This window comes from Acomys russatus, chromosome X, assembly GCF_903995435.1.
Source record: "Acomys russatus chromosome X, mAcoRus1.1, whole genome shotgun sequence".
Taxonomy (NCBI): domain Eukaryota; kingdom Metazoa; phylum Chordata; class Mammalia; order Rodentia; family Muridae; genus Acomys; species Acomys russatus.
The window spans coordinates 82,771,055-82,789,564 of record NC_067169.1 but is presented as its reverse complement, the minus strand read 5'-3'; the positions used below and the strand labels follow the sequence as shown (position 1 = coordinate 82,789,564).

The following is an 18,510-nucleotide window of genomic DNA, read 5'->3' as shown; positions in this document are numbered from 1 at the left end:
TACTGGGACTTCCTACTGGGACTCTAGGTGAGAGAGGTAATAGGGAAATAGAAGGATCCAGAGGGTCCTAAAAACCTACAGGAAGACCATTAAGGCTGGTGGATCTGGACCCAGGCAGGTCAGCTCAAACTACTGGACCAACCAATGACAATACATGCAGTAAATATTGAACCCATATCCAGATCTAGCCAATGGACACCACATTCTCCACAATTGTGTGGAGATCAGGGACAGACTCGGACATGAACTCTGGTGACGCCTATTTGACCAGTTCCCCTTGGTGCGGAGACCTGGTGGCACTCAGAGGAAAGGTAAGCAGGCTACCAGGATGAGACCTGATAGGCTGTGACCATATGGTGGGGGAGGAAGTCCCCTTCTGTCACAGGCCTAGGGGAGGGGACTATGATGAAAGAGGGAGGGAGGGAGGAACGGGAAGATACATGTGAGGGGATAACATTTGAGATGTCATCTTAATAAATTAAATAAAAATCTTTCAAAAAGAATGATGTGGTAGAGACATGTTTGACCTAGGTGTCACAGGACCTAGTTTTCCCATACAGCTCTGCCTCTGACTGTGTCACATGAGCTATCCCCTAGCTATGGCTCCATAGCAACTTGCTGAGTGACAGGAAGCAGAGATGGCTAAGCTCTCTAAGCTTTTAGTTTCCCCGTGTGAATGAGGAGCCAGAGCAATGTTTTCCAAAATAGGACATTGATTTTCAATGCCGTCTAAATGAAAACCCACTAATGTTAATGTTCCAGAGAAGCACATTTAGCATACCAAATATGTAACCTTATGGATATTGTTGTTTGGGTATATTAAGGTTTTTAAAAGTCCCAGTTAGTATATAAACTAGTAACACAAATATGGCTAAAATAATGAGGCTGGGGCATGAGTGACTGTAACTTGGGAATTGCTGAATGAGGTAATAAGACCTGAGTTCCTTTCACAACATGCATATTCTGTGTACAGAGTTTGCCTAATTAATATAAATGCCTGTCATTAAGTGATTGGTGTTTATGTCCCATAAATTGGGACTGCTTTAGTCTAAAGAGACAAGTTATTTTCATAAAATCTTCTAGAGGTTCTTCTGGTTCATTTGATTCATTACCCTCACTTTAAAGGAGCAACTGAAGCCAGAGTAGGTTTTTTTAAATGGCACAAAATAAACAGTTGTGGGATGGATGTGAAGACGAATGGGCGAGCACTGGCCTAGCATGTATGATGTTCTATGTCCCACCCTCAGCTGAAAAAAAAAAGGCGGAAACATAAAAACAAATCCAATTTAAACAGTACAACCAGTTCCCCTAATTCCCTGCCCAAGGCTCTTTACCTAATCAATCTATTTAAAAACAGAAGCGTTAGAAGCAGAAAAGGAGTTAGTGTCCAGCTGAATTAAACTGTCTTCCCCTTTATCCCCAAAGGCAATGTATTTTAAAGCAAGACCAACAAAGCAGTATTTTGAGGAAACATTTTTTTTTTAAATGAGCACAATTAAGGTGAAAACAACTTACCTCTTCATTGTCTTCACTACAATTCTTTACTGCCCTAATTATAGTGTCTTAGAGTTCATTGAGCCATGCCTTCTGACCTTAACCCTGAAGTGGCAGTGTTTGACCCGGAAACCAGAAAGCTACCATTAACTCAACTCAAATAAGGCAGGTATAGATTAACTTATCAAAAGGCTTTACTACACTGCCAGGCGACACTAAATCTTCCTTACAAATGGACCATAGGAGCTTCTGTTGTCTCTTACCTGGAGTACAGCCCAGTGCCACCAAGACAGCCCTTCACAACTTGAGCCTCTGGCTACTTCCTCTGCTCCCAAGAGGAGACAGGCCAGCCCTGCTTTATGATGCTTGATGATGTCACAATGAGCTGCAACATCAATCCTGCCATAGAAAGTTCTAGAAGGGCTAGGTGAAGAGGGCCTTGATTACTCAGAGATGAGGGTCCAAGAACACTTTTTTAGGCAAGGATTAAGACAATAGAAGGGTGCCAGTGAGGCCAGGCATGGTGGTACATGCCTGGGATTCCAGCTGTCAAAAAACCTGGGGCAAAATCATCACAAGTCCCGAGCCAGGCTGACCTATAGGCTGACTCTGTCTCAATAACCAATAGACAAACAAATCAAAGTTGAAAACAACTAAATGGAAAGAAGCAACTGTGAAAGTCTCCTAGTAGGACAAAAATTAAGGGAAAGTGGTAGATAAGCAATGATATCTCAGACCCCATGGGGCCCCATGAATAGGCCCTCCACTGTGCCTTTCATCTGACTCCTTACACTGCAGTCTAATCAGTATTTCCTTCACAGTCAATAGATACTGACGGGATGAGACAGGAAACCTTGAGTTCAGGCTGTTGTCTGAGGAGGAGACTCCCAAACATTAGATAGCCAGACACGTAGACGAAGGGGCTTCTGGCTTAGGCACGTCCACTTCGTTAACAGTGTCCTTGGGATGAAAACAAAAGGGAATGTTTCCTCCAAACTGCTTGTCTAATCACTCCGGAAGGGCTACAAGTTGATTCTCACAAAAGACCAATGCTTAAAAAAAAAAAAAAAAAAATCCAAAGCTTCATTTTAAAAAACCTGAATAGTGGCCTGGGCATAGGCCATGACACTATGGAGTTATATGCTTTGCAAAGGAAAAAAAAAAAAAAGATATTGTCAATTTGGAGACGAGAACAACTGAGGCCGAGGAAACCCTTCATGTGTTAAACAGGCCACATCTGTGGCGGGGGTTGGAGGGGCTCTGCTTTGAGAAAATCCATGCCAATGTTTCCTAAAGTGGTACTAGTTAAAAAAAAATTATGGCCACTGCGGCCTATGCCCATGTTCAGGACAGGAAGCCCTGCTTTCTCTCAATGTCTCCTCTTCCTGCCCTCCTTGCCATGTTGGTGGCTGGTGAGTAGGGTCACAAGAGCCTACTAGTGATTAGCTCCTCTTTGAGATCACTTAGTTCATGCCCCTAAGGGTCAGGAGCTGTCAGGGGCCAGCTGGATACTGAACGTTAGAGAACAAGGTGGGGCCGGGTCTATAAGAAGGGTAGGCTTATAAAAAGGCAAGAGGGGCCCACATAACGTGAGGAGCTGGCATAACCTGTGGAAAACAAAATGCTGGCCTACCCCATCAAAAACCCATCTGTTGGCCAAAGCAGGCCCCGAGGCCTCCAGTTTGCAAACTCTGATCCATTCTCGGCTAGTGTGGAGGACACTGAGGCCCTAATAGAGGGAAGTGGGGTTGCCCAAGGTCACACAGTCAATTTACAGTCAAACTTGAATCCAAGCCTCAGGATCCCCCACGGTATGCATTAAGACAGCACTCTCAATCGTGCCCCAAGACAAGGAGGATGAGCTACCTTCCTGATTGGGACCATTCTATTGGCCACTCCGGTCTCCCCTTCTGCCCCAGGCCAGTTGCTGCCATTCCCTGGCCTGGCGCTTCCTGTGCTGAACACTTTTGCCACACGATGCTTTCCACATTCTCCAGCTGCATGGCAGGCTCCTGGTCTCTCCGCACAGCAGCTTGCCTCTGCCTCTGCTGCCAAGTTTCTAGTCACACACAGCTGTGCAGCTGGCAGCCAGTGGTTTCCTCGGTTTTGCACCACTGCTCTCAAACTAGAGGCTTGCTGTATAAGCAAGAAGGCGTGAAAGGATCCCATCTGCTTTCTGTTCAAATGCAGGGTCCTTTGGGAGATAGGGGAGCCCAGGAGCCCACAGCTAAACCACACATTCTTTCCTTTTCCTCCCTGCCAGCTCCTTGCTTTTGCTCCTAAAGCAGCTAGACGTGGGTTGGAAAATGGCAAAGGTTTCAAGCACAGAGATTTCTCTGGTCTGTGCTATGGAGGCTGTGACTGTATACAGTAGAAACAGAATACTAGAAGAAAGGCTCTCTTGGCCCAACTCACCCTTTTACCAGCTTACTATTTCCTTGAGATGTCCACCGTTTAAATATTTTTGCGTGACTTTTGGATAAAATCATGGAAGATCCCTGCTTAGGTGCACTTCTTTAACAGAAATGAAAGGAAGCCCAGAACAGATAGACCTTAGTATGAAGAGATGGGAGGTTTGCAGTGTCCTTCTCTGACAGCAACAGCAGCATTTAGGGCAATTTGTTATGGGGCTCTATTGCACAGCATTTAGCACCTCTAGCCAGCACCCACCAGTGTCACTAAGGACTCTAAGTCCTAAAAAAAAAAATCTAATCAGTGCCCTGTCCATTATTACATTCTCCTGAAGGGATGAAACACACACACACACACACACACACACACACACACACACACACACACACACACACCTGCTGCCAACGTGTGGTGTAAAGCTGTCCACATTTTTTAACATAGGGCAGTTTTTAAAGGAAGACCAAATGGCTACTAGTGGAAAGAGCAGTTTCCCTTTACAGAAGGGACAACCCTAGAGAGGACAGACACTAAGTGAGACACAGTTATCTATCCCTGGGTACTGGGAAACTCTAGGTCTCAGAGTCCATTGCTTTTTAATGCAATGATTTTGAAGATAGACATGGGGCAAAATATGGCCATTAGTCTGATCAGAGTAGCTATAGGGCTCTGAGTCTTTGGATGATGATTAAGCATTCCCGGCATGGGCATAAGAAGGTAAAACTCAAAACTTCTCTATGTTTTATTTTATTTTTAAGAATTCATTTGTATGTATGCATGGGTATCAATGTGTGAGTATGTGCAGGCAAGTGCAGGTGCTCAAGGAGGCCAGAAGAGGGTGCTGGATCCCCAGTTGTGAGCTGTCTAACATGGCTGCAGGAAATCAAACTCAGGCATTTAACAATAGCAGGAAGCTCTCTTAACTGATGAGCCATCTCTCAAGCCCACATGTCTGTAGTTTTCATTAGCATAAACAATACACACCTGTACTCCCAGTTCTTAGGAGGCTAAGGCAGGAGGATTCCAAGTTCAACGCTATCCCTGCATTCTACAGTGAGGCCCTGTCTCAGAAACCAAACCACAAAACAGACTTCCCGGATTCGAGGAGAGCTTGCACCGATCTGGATTGTTTTCACATGTAAACCCTTCCATCCCACTCCTAAAGACTGCAACTAGTGGAGGGGTCTAGTAGTACACCAATGGGTTTTCTTACCTGAGAGGTCCAGCTACATCTTCCCCGAGCGTCTCTTGCATGCACCATTTTTAGACACTGACTGACTGCCTTTTCCTCCATACCCTCAGTATTGGGGCTCGAGCCATGCTGTGTTTGAGCAGAAATGGGTGGATCTGAGAGCTGAATGCTACATGCTATATTGCCACCTCAACCCAGGAGTTGAATTAAGTTACTCAGTGGTCAGTCTAGCAACACCTTAATCTCACATATCACAGAATGTTCTATAAAAAGCAATCTCTAGTACAGATATATGAGTGTGTGGCTGGTGGGAGGGAGGTGCTTGACCGGGTGTTTCATGTATCTCCGGCTGGTCTTGAACTTGTTAGGAACCCATGAATGACCTTGAATTTCTCACTCTTCTCCTACCTCCTGAGTTTTAGCAGTAGAGGCACACACTACCATGCCTGGTTTATGTGCTGCTAGGGATTGAACCTGGGACTTCATGCAAGCAGTATAGCAACTGAGCTGTATTTCAGCCTAAAGGTCTCCACATCCCCCAGATAACCCCCCGGCATTCATTAGATGAGCTTACAATGTGTTCTACCTATGGAAGTTTGAACACATGGAAATGTTCAAGTAAGGCACCCAGAGTGAAAGCTAAGTTCTATTTTGAAAACTTCCGTCTCAACCCCAGGATCTTTGCAAACTCTTAGCTGAACAAGTTCTGCTCAGGACTGAGCAGTAGTAGAGAAAAGGGTCTGACATCTCACTGCAGGCATCAGGGATCTGGTATGGAGAGCAACTGGGCACTCAAGACCAGGAAACCCCTTAAGACTCTGTCATGGCTAAGTTAAACAGTTTAACTAACTGTATCTTGTTGGGATGGTTTTTCTGGTCCCTCTGATGTAGCTGGGGCATGGGTGAGACAATTTTGCAAAATCAAATTTGATGAATGGCGATCGATGTTCATGTTGTGTTTCAAAGGAACCATCTCATACTGTCTTTTCGTTAAAGCTGTCAGATAGCTGAGCAGCCCCATTTTACAGACAGGAAAACTGAATCTCTAAAAAGTCAAGTCAAGACTTGTTTAGGGTAATCTAGCCAGCAAACAGGAGGCAGTGTCGGGAACAGAACTGACATCCATCCAGACGTTTCTACTGGAACTCCAAACTGATCCCAAAGAAAAGCCCACATATGCATGGGAGGAGAGGGGAGGAGAGGAAATCCAGTTATCTAAAAGTAGCGACTAAGAAAGGGCTGTGATGGGAATCCCGCAAGGGCAAATAAGCTGAAACAAGATAGCAAAACAGGAGGCGAAGAGAGCTTGTGTCTTGGCAGATGTTTTTCATCCTCCCTGTCCTCAAGCAGCCCTGCTCTTCTTCTTTGTCATCCTCAGCACAGGGCTACACAGGTGGCAAGCATTTTTCATTTGCTCTAGCAGCTCAGGAGAAACCGACCTCACCTGATTTGGCAAGGAAAGGAGCAATTCATCAAATACTTGTCAATAGATAGCATAAAAAGTTCTTCTAAGAGATGTTCTGAGTTCAAGCCACACTCATTAGAATGGCCTAAAGCTTCCTCCTCTGCAGTCCCTTGCTGAGAAATGGTCACTGCTAGACATGATTCACTCCCAGCTTCTAAGCAGGTAAAATTCAATCACGAGATGGAGGTCCCCCTCAGTCACAGTCATAGGGGAGGGGAGTAAGGGGAAAATGGGAGGGAGGGAAGAACGGGAGGATACAAGGGATGGGATAACCATTGAGATGTAATATGAATAAATTAATAAAATATATTTTTTAAAAAACAGATGGCTCTGCAAATCCCAGTATAGAGGATGATGCAAAGTGAAGAATTTGCACTCTTGAGCTCAGATTCACCTTGCCTGGCCTCCAGGAAGTCAAGGACATCTTGAGTTGAGTATCAAGCATAAGACATTTTAGGATGAAGCCTCCCTAAATTCAGCTACCCCCAGAAAAAAAACGAAAAGGACTTCAGGTCTACAAACTATGGGTTGAAAGGACTCATAAGAAATCACATTTTTAAAATGACAGATCTTGTGATTATTGTCACCTTAGTGAAAACCACCTGCGGGAAAGAGCAATTATTTTTTGGTTGACACACGTGTCAAAGTGATGGAACTTGGTAGCATCAGGGTTGTTATTTTCTGCTAATGGTCCTGCTGCTGCTGCTATCTTAATTGGATTAAAAACAAGAGGGCTTTATGTTTTTCAAGTGTTTCCATATGCCTTATGTGAATCATTCCCCATGAATACTTTCATCCTACTGTGATACCAACATTGTCTACTGTGACCAGTATGAAACAGAACTGTTTAACTTTGAATACAGGGTAGCGCTGATGGAGGGAGTCTCCCTGTGGACAATGGTTTCTGATAAGGAAATGTTCACAATCTCAAGTAGAGAAATGTGGTGCCCACACAGAGCCAGTGGGAGCTAAAGCATAGTTGGCTTAGATGCAGCTCCTCCAAGCTAATGCCTCCCTTCTCCTCCACTTTGGCTTCCAGGCTTCCCTCCCATATCCTTCTAAAGAAACCTTCCCATTTCCTGCAATGCTCAACTCCTGCAAAGCAGAAGACTATTCCAAACCACCAATGTTGGTCTCTTCATTATTTAGGACCATGAATCATTCTGAGACTCTGATAGCTGTAGACCTTTTTCTTCAAGGGATGTATAGAGGCGCAAATAGTACAAGCGTTTACATACATGTATGCACAGATGTACACACAACTCCATGTAATACAAATTTAGCCCTTGGTATACCTTTCAAAAAGAATTGCTCTCAAGGCCAAATGAAGATAATCTGATGTAGGCAGCTTGCCTGTGGAATCATCCTTCCACATAGGTGCTCATCCACTCTATGCTGGCAACTTCTCCCGAACCTTTTGCCCACACTTTCCCTCCCTTATCTTCTAACTTCATGCTGCCCTCAGTTACATAGGTTTCATTTCTACCATGACCCTTCTCCATCAATCTGGGGAGTCTCAAGCTGTCAAACTCAACTGGGGTCAATGAACCAATTCCCGTGACAGGCAGATCCCAGTTATTAAATTAGGCAGAGCTCTTCAGATCCTTTAGGATTTGCATGTAAACTGGAATCTTCTGGAAATTATGATATATTTGGAGGATGTCCTTTAGGAGCTATTATTTTTTTGTTTGGTTGGGTTTTTTTTTTTTTGAGACAGGGTTTCTCTGTGTAGACTTGGCTGTCCTAGACTCACTTTGTAGACCAGGTGGGCCTCGAACTCACAAAGATCCACATGCCTCTGCCTCCTGAATGCTGTAATTGAAGGCACACACCACCATGCCCGGCTATGAGCTATTGTTTATTTCGCCTATGGGAAGGCCTGTGGCTTTTCTAGAACACATGATACACATGATGCTGACTATACAAAACTGAGATAACGGGTACACATAATCAGAGAACACAAAGACAAAGAAAGGCTGTCTTCCCTAAACAGCTATCTAAAAACTCTGTGTCTCAAGTTTTGTCATTGTTATCACTAGTTCCTTCATATTTTCTTGTTCTTTCATACTCTCACGTCAACAGTTTTCAGCAAGAACTAAGGGAGAGTGATTTTTGTTAAAATAATCCTTACAGAAGTTGGCTCCATGTCCTTGTTGTGGAAGAAAGACCATTGGACTGAAAGCTTGTCCAGGGATGTCACAGTGGTGGTATACAGGCAGATAAGAGTGACATTAGATCCAACGGTCACATTCATGAAACCATCTGGGATGGTCACTTGCACCATACTAACGTGACCTGAAAAGATAATCATCAGAGAATTAGTAGTACATACTCACATTCTGATGACATTTTCATCACAAAATGCACAATATCTGTTTAGAGACTCTAAGACGGGGAGAACATAGAATGAAACATGCAGGGGACCTGAGCAGACAACAGACACAAGTTACGACATGAAGATGATCTACCCTAGGTGATGAGAAGGAATAGCACTGGACTGGTAATTCATGCAATGGTCATGCTATACGCAGTTTCATACAGTCTTACCCAGGGGCACTAAAAGGTCTGAGTATGGAGAACAAATGACTCAGATTTCCCATGATCAAGAGTGTTCCTAGAATACAAAGGATTTATTTTAAAAACTGGGTAAGTCAGAGGCAAGGCCTATTGGTTTTGCTAGGCTTTTCAAGGCCAAAACAAGGACAATTCTAGGCAAACTGACATCAGCTGTTTGTCCTATCCCTATGACCACTGTGTATGTATGGGAGGGTGGGAAGTTTACTGGAAGATCTAAACTACATCCATGGTTGTACTAAGATGTAAGTTTCTTATATACTTTCATCCTCTTATCTGCATATAGTGGAGTGAACCAGAAGCTATATAACAGATAATAATGTCATTGATCTGATAACTAAAAGAATACGTGTCATGTATTTTCCTCACTTTTTCTCAGTTTTAATTTTAACACAGTAAGTGTAGGTAGACGTATTTGACATAGAGAAGACATTTTGAGGGACCTCAGTACTCCTTGGTGGTGTTCAAGATGGAAAACAGCATGTGTGTTTTAAGTAGACATTGGACTTCTAAGCTATAACCTCATCCCCTCCTTACTGGTTTGTGGTTTGGTGGCTTTGTAGGATTTCACTTATTTTCCATTTAGGTTTTTATGGCCAAGTACATGGTGTCTCTTAGCAAATGTTCCATAGGTCCTTGGGGAGAAATGTTCAGTATGCTACTGTTGGGTTGTGGACTGTATACAAGAAGACATGATTTAAAGCATCACAACACATCCAACATACACAAGGCTCTGGGTTCACTACTAAAGAAAGGACAAATCAAAGCACTGTGAATACTGCTGTCAACATCTTACTAGCTGCAGAGATATGAGTATATTTCACTTCCATTTAGGTCCACTTAACCTTCTCTGCATTTCAACATCACTGTCTTGAGTGCAAGATAATAGTATAAGATTATGCTGTCCTTTCTGTTTCAATCATCACATATGATGTGTAGAACTTCGGAGTTAAAGCAGTTGCCTGTGTGTTGTCCTCGTACTTCTGCCCTTTCTTTTGTCCCTTCCTTTTCCTCAATGCTTCAAGATCCTTCCTCCCGTCATCTTTTTTATTTCAGAAGGAATTGATTTAGCTATTCTTCAAGGGTACGCCTGCTAGGCAAAGGTATTTCCCTCCACACTTTGACTGAGAATCTCATTACTTTCCCTTAATTCTTGAAAGATAGTTTCACTAGATGCAGATTGTATTTTCTGTCATCTCTGTTGTACTACTGAGTCTGTCATCATGTTTCTTATTTTTGTTATTATATTTTCTTTTAGTTCTATAATTTTCATTTGCATTTCTTGGGAAGACAACCTAATCTTACTTAAACAAACAAACAAAAAACCCTCAGAATAGAGGAAAGGAAATTGAGGGTGAAGCTATACATTAAAATAGTCTTCAGGAATAGGGGTAGACTACTTGCCTAGCATCAACAACGCCCTGATTTGGATCACCTGCAATGCAGAAAAAGTCTTCAGAGAAATAGATGACTGCACTGTCTGACTCTTATTTGACTTGTTCCTTAATTTAAAATTAATGGAAAAATATTTGTACATATGGCGTGCATGTACTATGGTATTCTTGATATGCTGATATACTACAAAGTAATTATATCATTAATTGATATATCCACCATTTAACTCGTTTATCATTTTTCAGTAATGATAATATTTAAAAGCAGCAACCACAGAGCCTGATTGGGTCTGCATGAAGTCCTCTGCGTACATACATACAACTGCGTTGTCTCATCCAGCCTTGACATGAGGGTTTGTGTCTAGTCTTATTGTATCTTGTTATGCTGTGCTCAGTTATGTTGGCGTTGCTGAGAGGCCTGATCTTTTCTGAAGGGAAAACAGAAGAGCAGGGGATTTGGGATAGGGGTTGGGGTGGGGGCTTGGCAGAGGGGAGGGAGAGGAGGCTGCAGTCTGGATGTATTGCATAAGAGAAGAATAAAAAATTTTAAAACATACTATCAGCCATTTTGAAATACATAGTATTCAATACATCTAATGAAGAAGAGGGCATGGATTTAAAGGGGATGGGACAGAGAATATGGGAGGGTTTGGAGTGAGGAAAGAGAAGGGAGAAATGTAACTAAATTATAATCTCAAAAAATTTTACAAAGAGATGCATAATGTATTAACTATGGTCACTTTGCCATACAATAAGTCTTAAAATTTTCCTCCTATATAACTGGAACTTTGAATCTGCTGAACATCAATTTTATACTGAACATTGTTCTAAATACTGGAGGGACAATGTAGAACGAGAGTCTTAGTCTCTGCCTGCCATTTCAATCACAGATCAGTGTGGTGCTGGGTGAAATTCAATGACATAAGCAATAAAAATCTGATTCAAACCTTCCCTGTTTTTAATATTAGAAGACATATATTAATAATTTGAGATCTGTAAAAGCGTGGAAATTACATATTGGAAAATGGGCAGTATTTTTCAGAGTTCAAAGTAAGACATTTTAAATGATACTACACACTGTCTCACGATAACAAAGCAAACTGCCAGACCATTTTATTGCCCTGATTGCCAATATTCAGCACCATAATTGACTCTCAAATCTTGGGGAAAAGATAGTTTTCAGGCAAGGCACAGTGCTGCACACCTGTAATCCCAGCACTCAGGGAAGCAGAAGCAGGTGGATGTCTGCGAGTTCGAGGCCACCCTGAAAGCAAGTCCAGGAAGGCCAAGGCTATGCAAAGAAATCCTGTCTCGGAACAAAAACAAACAAAAAAGAGATAGTTTGTAAGTACTGACCAACCTTAATATAGTGACAACAAATGTCAGAGCTCAAGAATTACTAGTTTTTAATTTCTTTCTTTTTTTAGTTATTTATTTATTTTTTAATTTTATTTTATTAATTTATTCATATTACATCTCAATGGTTATCCCCTCCCTTGTATCCTCCCATTCCTCCCTCCGTCCCATTTTCTCCTTATTCCCCTCCCCTATGACTGTGACTGAGGGGGACCTCCTCCCCCTGTATATGCTCATAGGGTATCAAGTCTCTCCTTGGTAGCCTGCTATCCTTCCTCTGAGTGCCACCAGGTCTCCCCATTCAGGGGACATGGTCAAATATGAGGCACCAGAGTACATGTGAAAGTCATACCCCACTCTCCACTCAACTGTGGAGAATGTCCTGTCCATTGGCTAGATCTGGGTAGGGGTTTGAAGTTTACAGCCTGTATTGTCCTTGGCTGGTGTCATAGTTTGAGTGGGACCCCTGGGCCCAGATCTGCCTATCATAGTGCTCTTCTTGTAGGTTTCTAGGATCCTCTGGATCCTTCAACTTTGCCATTATCCCATGCTTCTCTCATCTAGAGTAAGCTTCATTATTAAAAAACAAACAAACAAACAAACAAAAAACCTCAGCCCAGGCCAGGCATGGTGGCACACGCCTGTAATCCCAGCACTCAAGAGGCAGAGGCAGGTAGGTCTGTGTGAGTTCTAGGCCAGCCTGGTCTACAAAGTGAGCCCAGGACAGTCAAGGCTACACAGAGAAACCCTGTCTTGAAAAAACAAAACAAACCAAAAACTTCATCCCACGCCAGGCCCAGTCTTCTGCTATGCCTGTGGATTAAGAGGTAAAGCTCTCAGCTACTGCTCCAGCACCATACCTGGCTACTTCCAGGTGATAATAGACTAACCCTCTGAAACTGCTCAAATTGTCCCAGCACCAGCTACCTAGAGCTCATAAAGGTGGGCTTGCATCTCTTTGATAGGCATCAATACAAACTTTATCAAGGATCATCATTTACACACTGCTTATATCATTTAACCTGTTGAATATACTGTATGTTTGGCTGTTCAAGGACCGTATACTCCAGAACTCCCTGTAATGAAGTGAAGCTTAGGCAGGTGTATATGATTTCTCTCCTCTAAAGAAATCAATGAAACAAGCAGGATGCCTGCCTGAATGCAACAGAGACAATGATTTAGTACAAGTGGATTTGACACAATGCCAAAAAAGCTGAGTTAGTAAAGATGCGAGAAAAGAAAGCATAATAATAAAGATAACGTAGTTTTCCCAGACAATATGAGACTCATTCACACAACATGCCTGAAGCAGAAACACCTTTATCTTCTTTTTTCTCTAATTGGAGTTGAATCTATTTTTTTTTCCTAAGATAAAAACACGGACTATTTCAGGTACCAACAACAGCATCAGGCAGAGAATGTCTTGTCTTCCTTCACACTGGAAAATTATTCTCTGCTGGAAAAACCCAAGGAGTTATGATTGGGAAAGAAATGATTAGGAAGAAACTCTGCTCAGACCAAGAACCACTAAAAAAATGTGTATATCATCACAAAAACATTGAAATCCCAAGTGAAAATCTTGCTTGTTGAATCTAGCTCTTTAAGGGTGAGAAGAAATGTATACAGAAGTTAAGGAGCACAAGGTCCCAGGGAACCACCGAGATCAATCTCTAAATGATCCCATAACAAAAACTGCTTTTCAATGACACTAATATAAATGGAGAAGAAGATTCAGGAATATTCCAAAGAAATCTGATGACAGAAACTATTTAGAAAAATAAAACACTGAGAAACAAGACTCTAAACACCAACTACCTATACTGGTACTTCTGATGAACCTTCAGAAACGGGAGTTTTCTTATATTTTAATTAAGGAACTGTGAATATTCTTAAAATGCTTCCTTCATGGGGGATGGAAAGATGGCTCAGTGGTTTAGAGCATTTATCACTCTTAAAGAAGACCGCAGCATCCTTTCCAGCACCTACATGCAGACTCGCAAAACCATCCCTAGCATTCCAGCCAATCCCGTAACCTTTTCTGACCTCTGTAGGCATCAGGCACATACAAGGCACATATACATTCATGTGGGTGAACATTCATGCACGTTAAATAGATAAATAAAATAAACACAAAACCTTTTAAAAATTCTTCATGGTACAATTATTCAATTCATCTAAGAAAATTCAATATTTTAGCACTTTGTAAAACACACTGAACATCAATATTTTATTTTAAAAAGCATCATATTAATTTATAGAACATGGTACACAGTGGTGTCACTATAGCATTTGCTAATAGTAATTGTATCTGTAAAATGTATATGCAATGAAGCAATGTATTACATGTTATAATAAAATGAATCTGAAATTAATAAAATGCCATTTTTCACTGTTGATGATGATAATATCTTGCTGAAACCCAGATGCCAGAGTTTCCCACCGTAAATTACCACTGCTCTCGCCTCCCTGTACCACTATCTCTGTGCAGAGCTCTTTGAGTAGCTTCTACTAGGAAGCTGTATCCACACAGACTAGCTGGACTTTTCAACAGGGGTTTGTGATGCTATTGTCATTCATTTTGTCCTATTCAGGAATAACAGGATTGTGGATCCGTGGACACATAGTTTCTAGTGTTAGCTATAACCTAAGGATTATTTATTAATGTTTACACTTTAATTTCCCAATTTGGGGGTTCTGGGCATTCTTTCAGTTGGCTCTTATGTCCTCTCTCTTTAAAGAGTCCTGCATGTGTATTTTACTAGGCCAGAGCAGTCTTCTATATTTTCTGTCTTGTACATAGAATAAACCATTTCTGTAAACAGCCTTATATCTTTGGATTGGAGAGAGCGTGTGACTGGAAATAAAGATCTGGATAGTACAAAAAAGGGGAAGCAGATATTATTTACTCCTCTGAGATCATCCTCTAGCTCATCACTGTCCAGCAGAACTCTCTGTGATGATGAGGATGGGGTAGCCATGGAAATATTCTGCCTCCACACCATCCGATTCCATAGTCACTACTCACATGAAATGTGGCTAATAAAAATCAATCGAGTCGTGTTATAACTTTATTTAACTTGAATTACTTGAACTGTAGATATTCACATGTGGATAATGAACTAGGCAAATGGAGTACTAACCATGAGGCAGTTCTATGACTATCAGGAGAAAATTGTTCCTTTCTTTGGATTAACTTATATTTTTATTTTAAATTTATATTTGAAATAATTGCATAGTAAAAATACTATCTAAAATTGAGAAAATAAAAAATATCCACATTAACTGAATTGTAAAAAATAACGTGCTAAAGACTAGAACCCACTTTACAAAAAACCTAGCTTTCAATTTTCCTCATTGACTTGACTGAACAAAGCAAAACTGCATATGTGGTTGAAATGCATGTGACTGCTTCTGAAAATAAGTACTTATGCTTAAATTAATCAACATTCTAGAGAGTTTAAGTGTGCTATATTTCAGTGATAATTAGTCATTCATTTAATGCCTACAATGTGGGCAAGGTCTTTGCTTATTTGGAGGATTGTTAGACTACTGCCATGCCATGCAAGAGTACTGCACAATTGGCTGTATCTACTAGATGCATCTCAAATTTCTATCCACTTCCATGTAAAGTTGTTCAAGTTTTCAGTTACAAAACAATATAACCAAATGTTTACACAGTTTTTGTGTTTGACTTCAAAACCAGCATTCAAATATATTACTTCTTTCAAATGCACACCTCCATTAACTGAAAACAAGAGTAACATAGCTTTCCAACAGGTGACAAATACATACCACAAGGAGCTAAAAATCATACGCAAAAATTTCTGCACAAGAAAGTTGTAACTAAAATTAGTTTTGCTGAAATAGAAATTAAAGTAAGACCTCAGACATCAATGAGAGTATTTTGATTAAAGTAATGTCTTCCTGATTAGCTGTGCAGAAATTTGATTTTAAATGTGAATATAAAAATCATTTCCAGCCAGGTGTGGTGATGCATGCCTTTAATCCCAGCACATAGGGAGGTAGAGGCAGGCAGATTGCTGTGAGTTCAAGGCCAGCCTGGTCTATAAAGCAAGTCTAGGACAGCCAAGGCTACACAGAGAAGTCCTATCTCAAAAAAAATTTTCCAGATGTCTGGGTTTGGGGATGGTGAATTATTCTTTTGACACATTTACTAGATTCCATGCAGCATGCTTGATACAAAAAATAGCCTTTTATGAAACAAGTTCAGGTTGAGCATGAAGTTGTGTATTTATAGAGACATTATCAGTTTTCCTACAGCCATAATATCAACCAATGGCATTGGATCAGTGAAGTGACTTGGATCTGTGTACATGACACTGTAGGTTACCCAATATTCCTTTATGCTTTCCATATGAATGTGCCTTCAGCAGATGACATTATATTATACCCATTTTCATACCACCTGTTGTGCAATCAGCTTTTGCTTTGGGCCAGCTAAAACATATATGCATAAATATACAGCATATGTCAAATGATGACAACAACAAAAAAAGACACAGTTAACTTAAGAAAATACCCAGGTATTTACGGCTCACTGATTTGGCCATCTACTGAAAGTTATAATCAAGATCCCAACGTCATGCTAAATCATTGTTTAAATAAGAAAAAAATGAGGTATAAGGCATAGGCCCCATTTAATATACATTCTTACAAGGAAAACGAATTTACCCAAATCTAAGTGGTAAGATTATGTTGTTATTTATAACTTTCTATATTCTCAAATACAGTGGCTATCCATACTTATCATCAGTAAAATTACACAAATATCTCTATTTATAATACAAATCATCTGAGTTCCTGCTATGATCCCACATCTAATATAGAGCAGGGTACGGCTTTACAGAAAGAATTATGTTGACTAAAGGTGTGCTCATACAGGGTGGGTACAGAAAACCAACGGTTTGATTCAACTAGCTAACAATTGAAGGAAGTGACAGAGATTTTCCTCACCTACTAGATAGAAACAAAATTCTAATGTTGAGGATCAAGGTAATACATTTCCAGCTCTATGGCCAGGATAAATCAAGAGATAAATTCAGTATTCTTTCCTGGTGCATTTTGACTCCATATAACATCTTTGTTTAAACATTTAATAGTGAATATTTAAAGAGTTGCTACCAACGACAAGACAGTATTTGAATTAACATTTTTTCCTGATCATAAAAAAATCAGAGAAATAAAATCAAAATCTTTAATCATATCACCCCAAAGTAACCATGATTATTATAGTAACTTGTTTAATTTATAATCATTAACATTTGTGTATCTTGACTGTTGATATATTTTATCCTGAGCGTATTTTTGTACCTTTTAATGTGCTTATAAAATTACATACTAATGACAGCATAACATTACTCATGACTTAAAAGAGCGCCCCTGTTTCATAAACAATATGATTGTAGCTACCGTAAACTTAACTTACCATTAAAGCAGATGCAAAATATACACGACATTAGTTTTAAAAACTCGGCCAAGGGACTTTCCAAATCAATTGCCTTTCCTGAGCTTAACAACCACTGGGAATTGAGACTCTAAAAAAGTGATGACTTCGTTCTGCTCAAATCTCTAAAATCAACCATATTCTCCATATTATTACAATGATAGTTTGATCATGTAATCTCTGCAATATCTTCCTACGATTTGAAGAACCACACAGCCTAGGAGTTCTTTGCTAACTGAGCAAGTGCTCAGTGAGTCTCTCTCATCCCCCATGCATCCTCACGCAGCCTTGAGCCCCAGCCCTGCTTGCTCTGGCAAAGTGAGTTAACCACGGGCGAGCTTAGGGGAAACACTGAACTAGAACAGAACTCTTATCTTTAAGCACAAAACTTTGCTTTTGGAGTAAATTCACTTGTTCGCCTTTCAAACTAAATAAAGAAAATGGAAACTAAAGAAAACGGGGACTTCATTTCAGAAGCCCGGAAAAACAATTTCCCTGCAGATTGACCTCCCAACCATCAACACGGAATGTATTTGCTAAACAAGAGTTCTGAAAATAGCCCCCATACTAATCATAATCCCTTTGAAGTCCAGGAGAGAAAGGTTTTTGTAAAAATCTACGAATGTAGTCTAAAAGGAAATTCGACTTCAGTTGCCGTTGGTGGCTGGAAGATCCATTCCTTACCTGCGAGGCAGTTTAAGATCAGAAAGAACTTCCAAAATGCAAACACCATCATTTTGAGAGTCGCTCGGAGCAGCAGGTGCCAGTCAGGAGACTGCCTGAACTAGACTGAGTTTCAAATTGGCTTCTTCAATCACAGCGAGGTTTGCCTGCCTTATCGGTTGGGCATCACCAATCAAATAGGCCTCCTCAAGCTTGCGTATTGGGTACAAATCTCTCTCTGAGCAGATCTGTGTTTATTTGAAACACTTCTTTCCCTCCCCCCCCCGCCCCCCGGGTGTGTTCTCTTGATATATTTGCTACTGTGTTAATAATAAACTTGCGCGCTTAAATTCTTCCAGCTCCTTGTGCACAGATTCTCTTAGGTCGCATTGTTTAAAATCGACCTTATTAAAACGTACTTGGTAGGGCCTCTTCCAGTTCTTCCCATGAGATTTCTTGGTCCTGCTGCCTCCATCTCTACAGCGAATCTCCGAGTTGT

The 18,510-nt window shown here is 40.9% G+C and overlaps 1 protein-coding gene across 1 annotated transcript in view; it reads right to left on the bottom strand.

Annotated features, from left to right (window-relative positions):
- Vsig1 (V-set and immunoglobulin domain containing 1) overlaps positions 1-18,164 on the bottom strand; it is a 32,333-nt gene extending 14,169 nt beyond the window's left edge. The window contains exons 1-2 of the mRNA XM_051141570.1: positions 18,033-18,164; positions 8,692-8,855 (exon numbers count right to left, since the gene is read on the bottom strand). Coding sequence (XP_050997527.1) covers positions 8,692-8,855; positions 18,033-18,084 — 216 coding nt within the window. The 5' untranslated portion in view covers positions 18,085-18,164. The remainder of the gene's footprint in view (positions 1-8,691; positions 8,856-18,032) is intronic.
- Between the last annotated feature and the right edge of the window lie 346 nt (positions 18,165-18,510).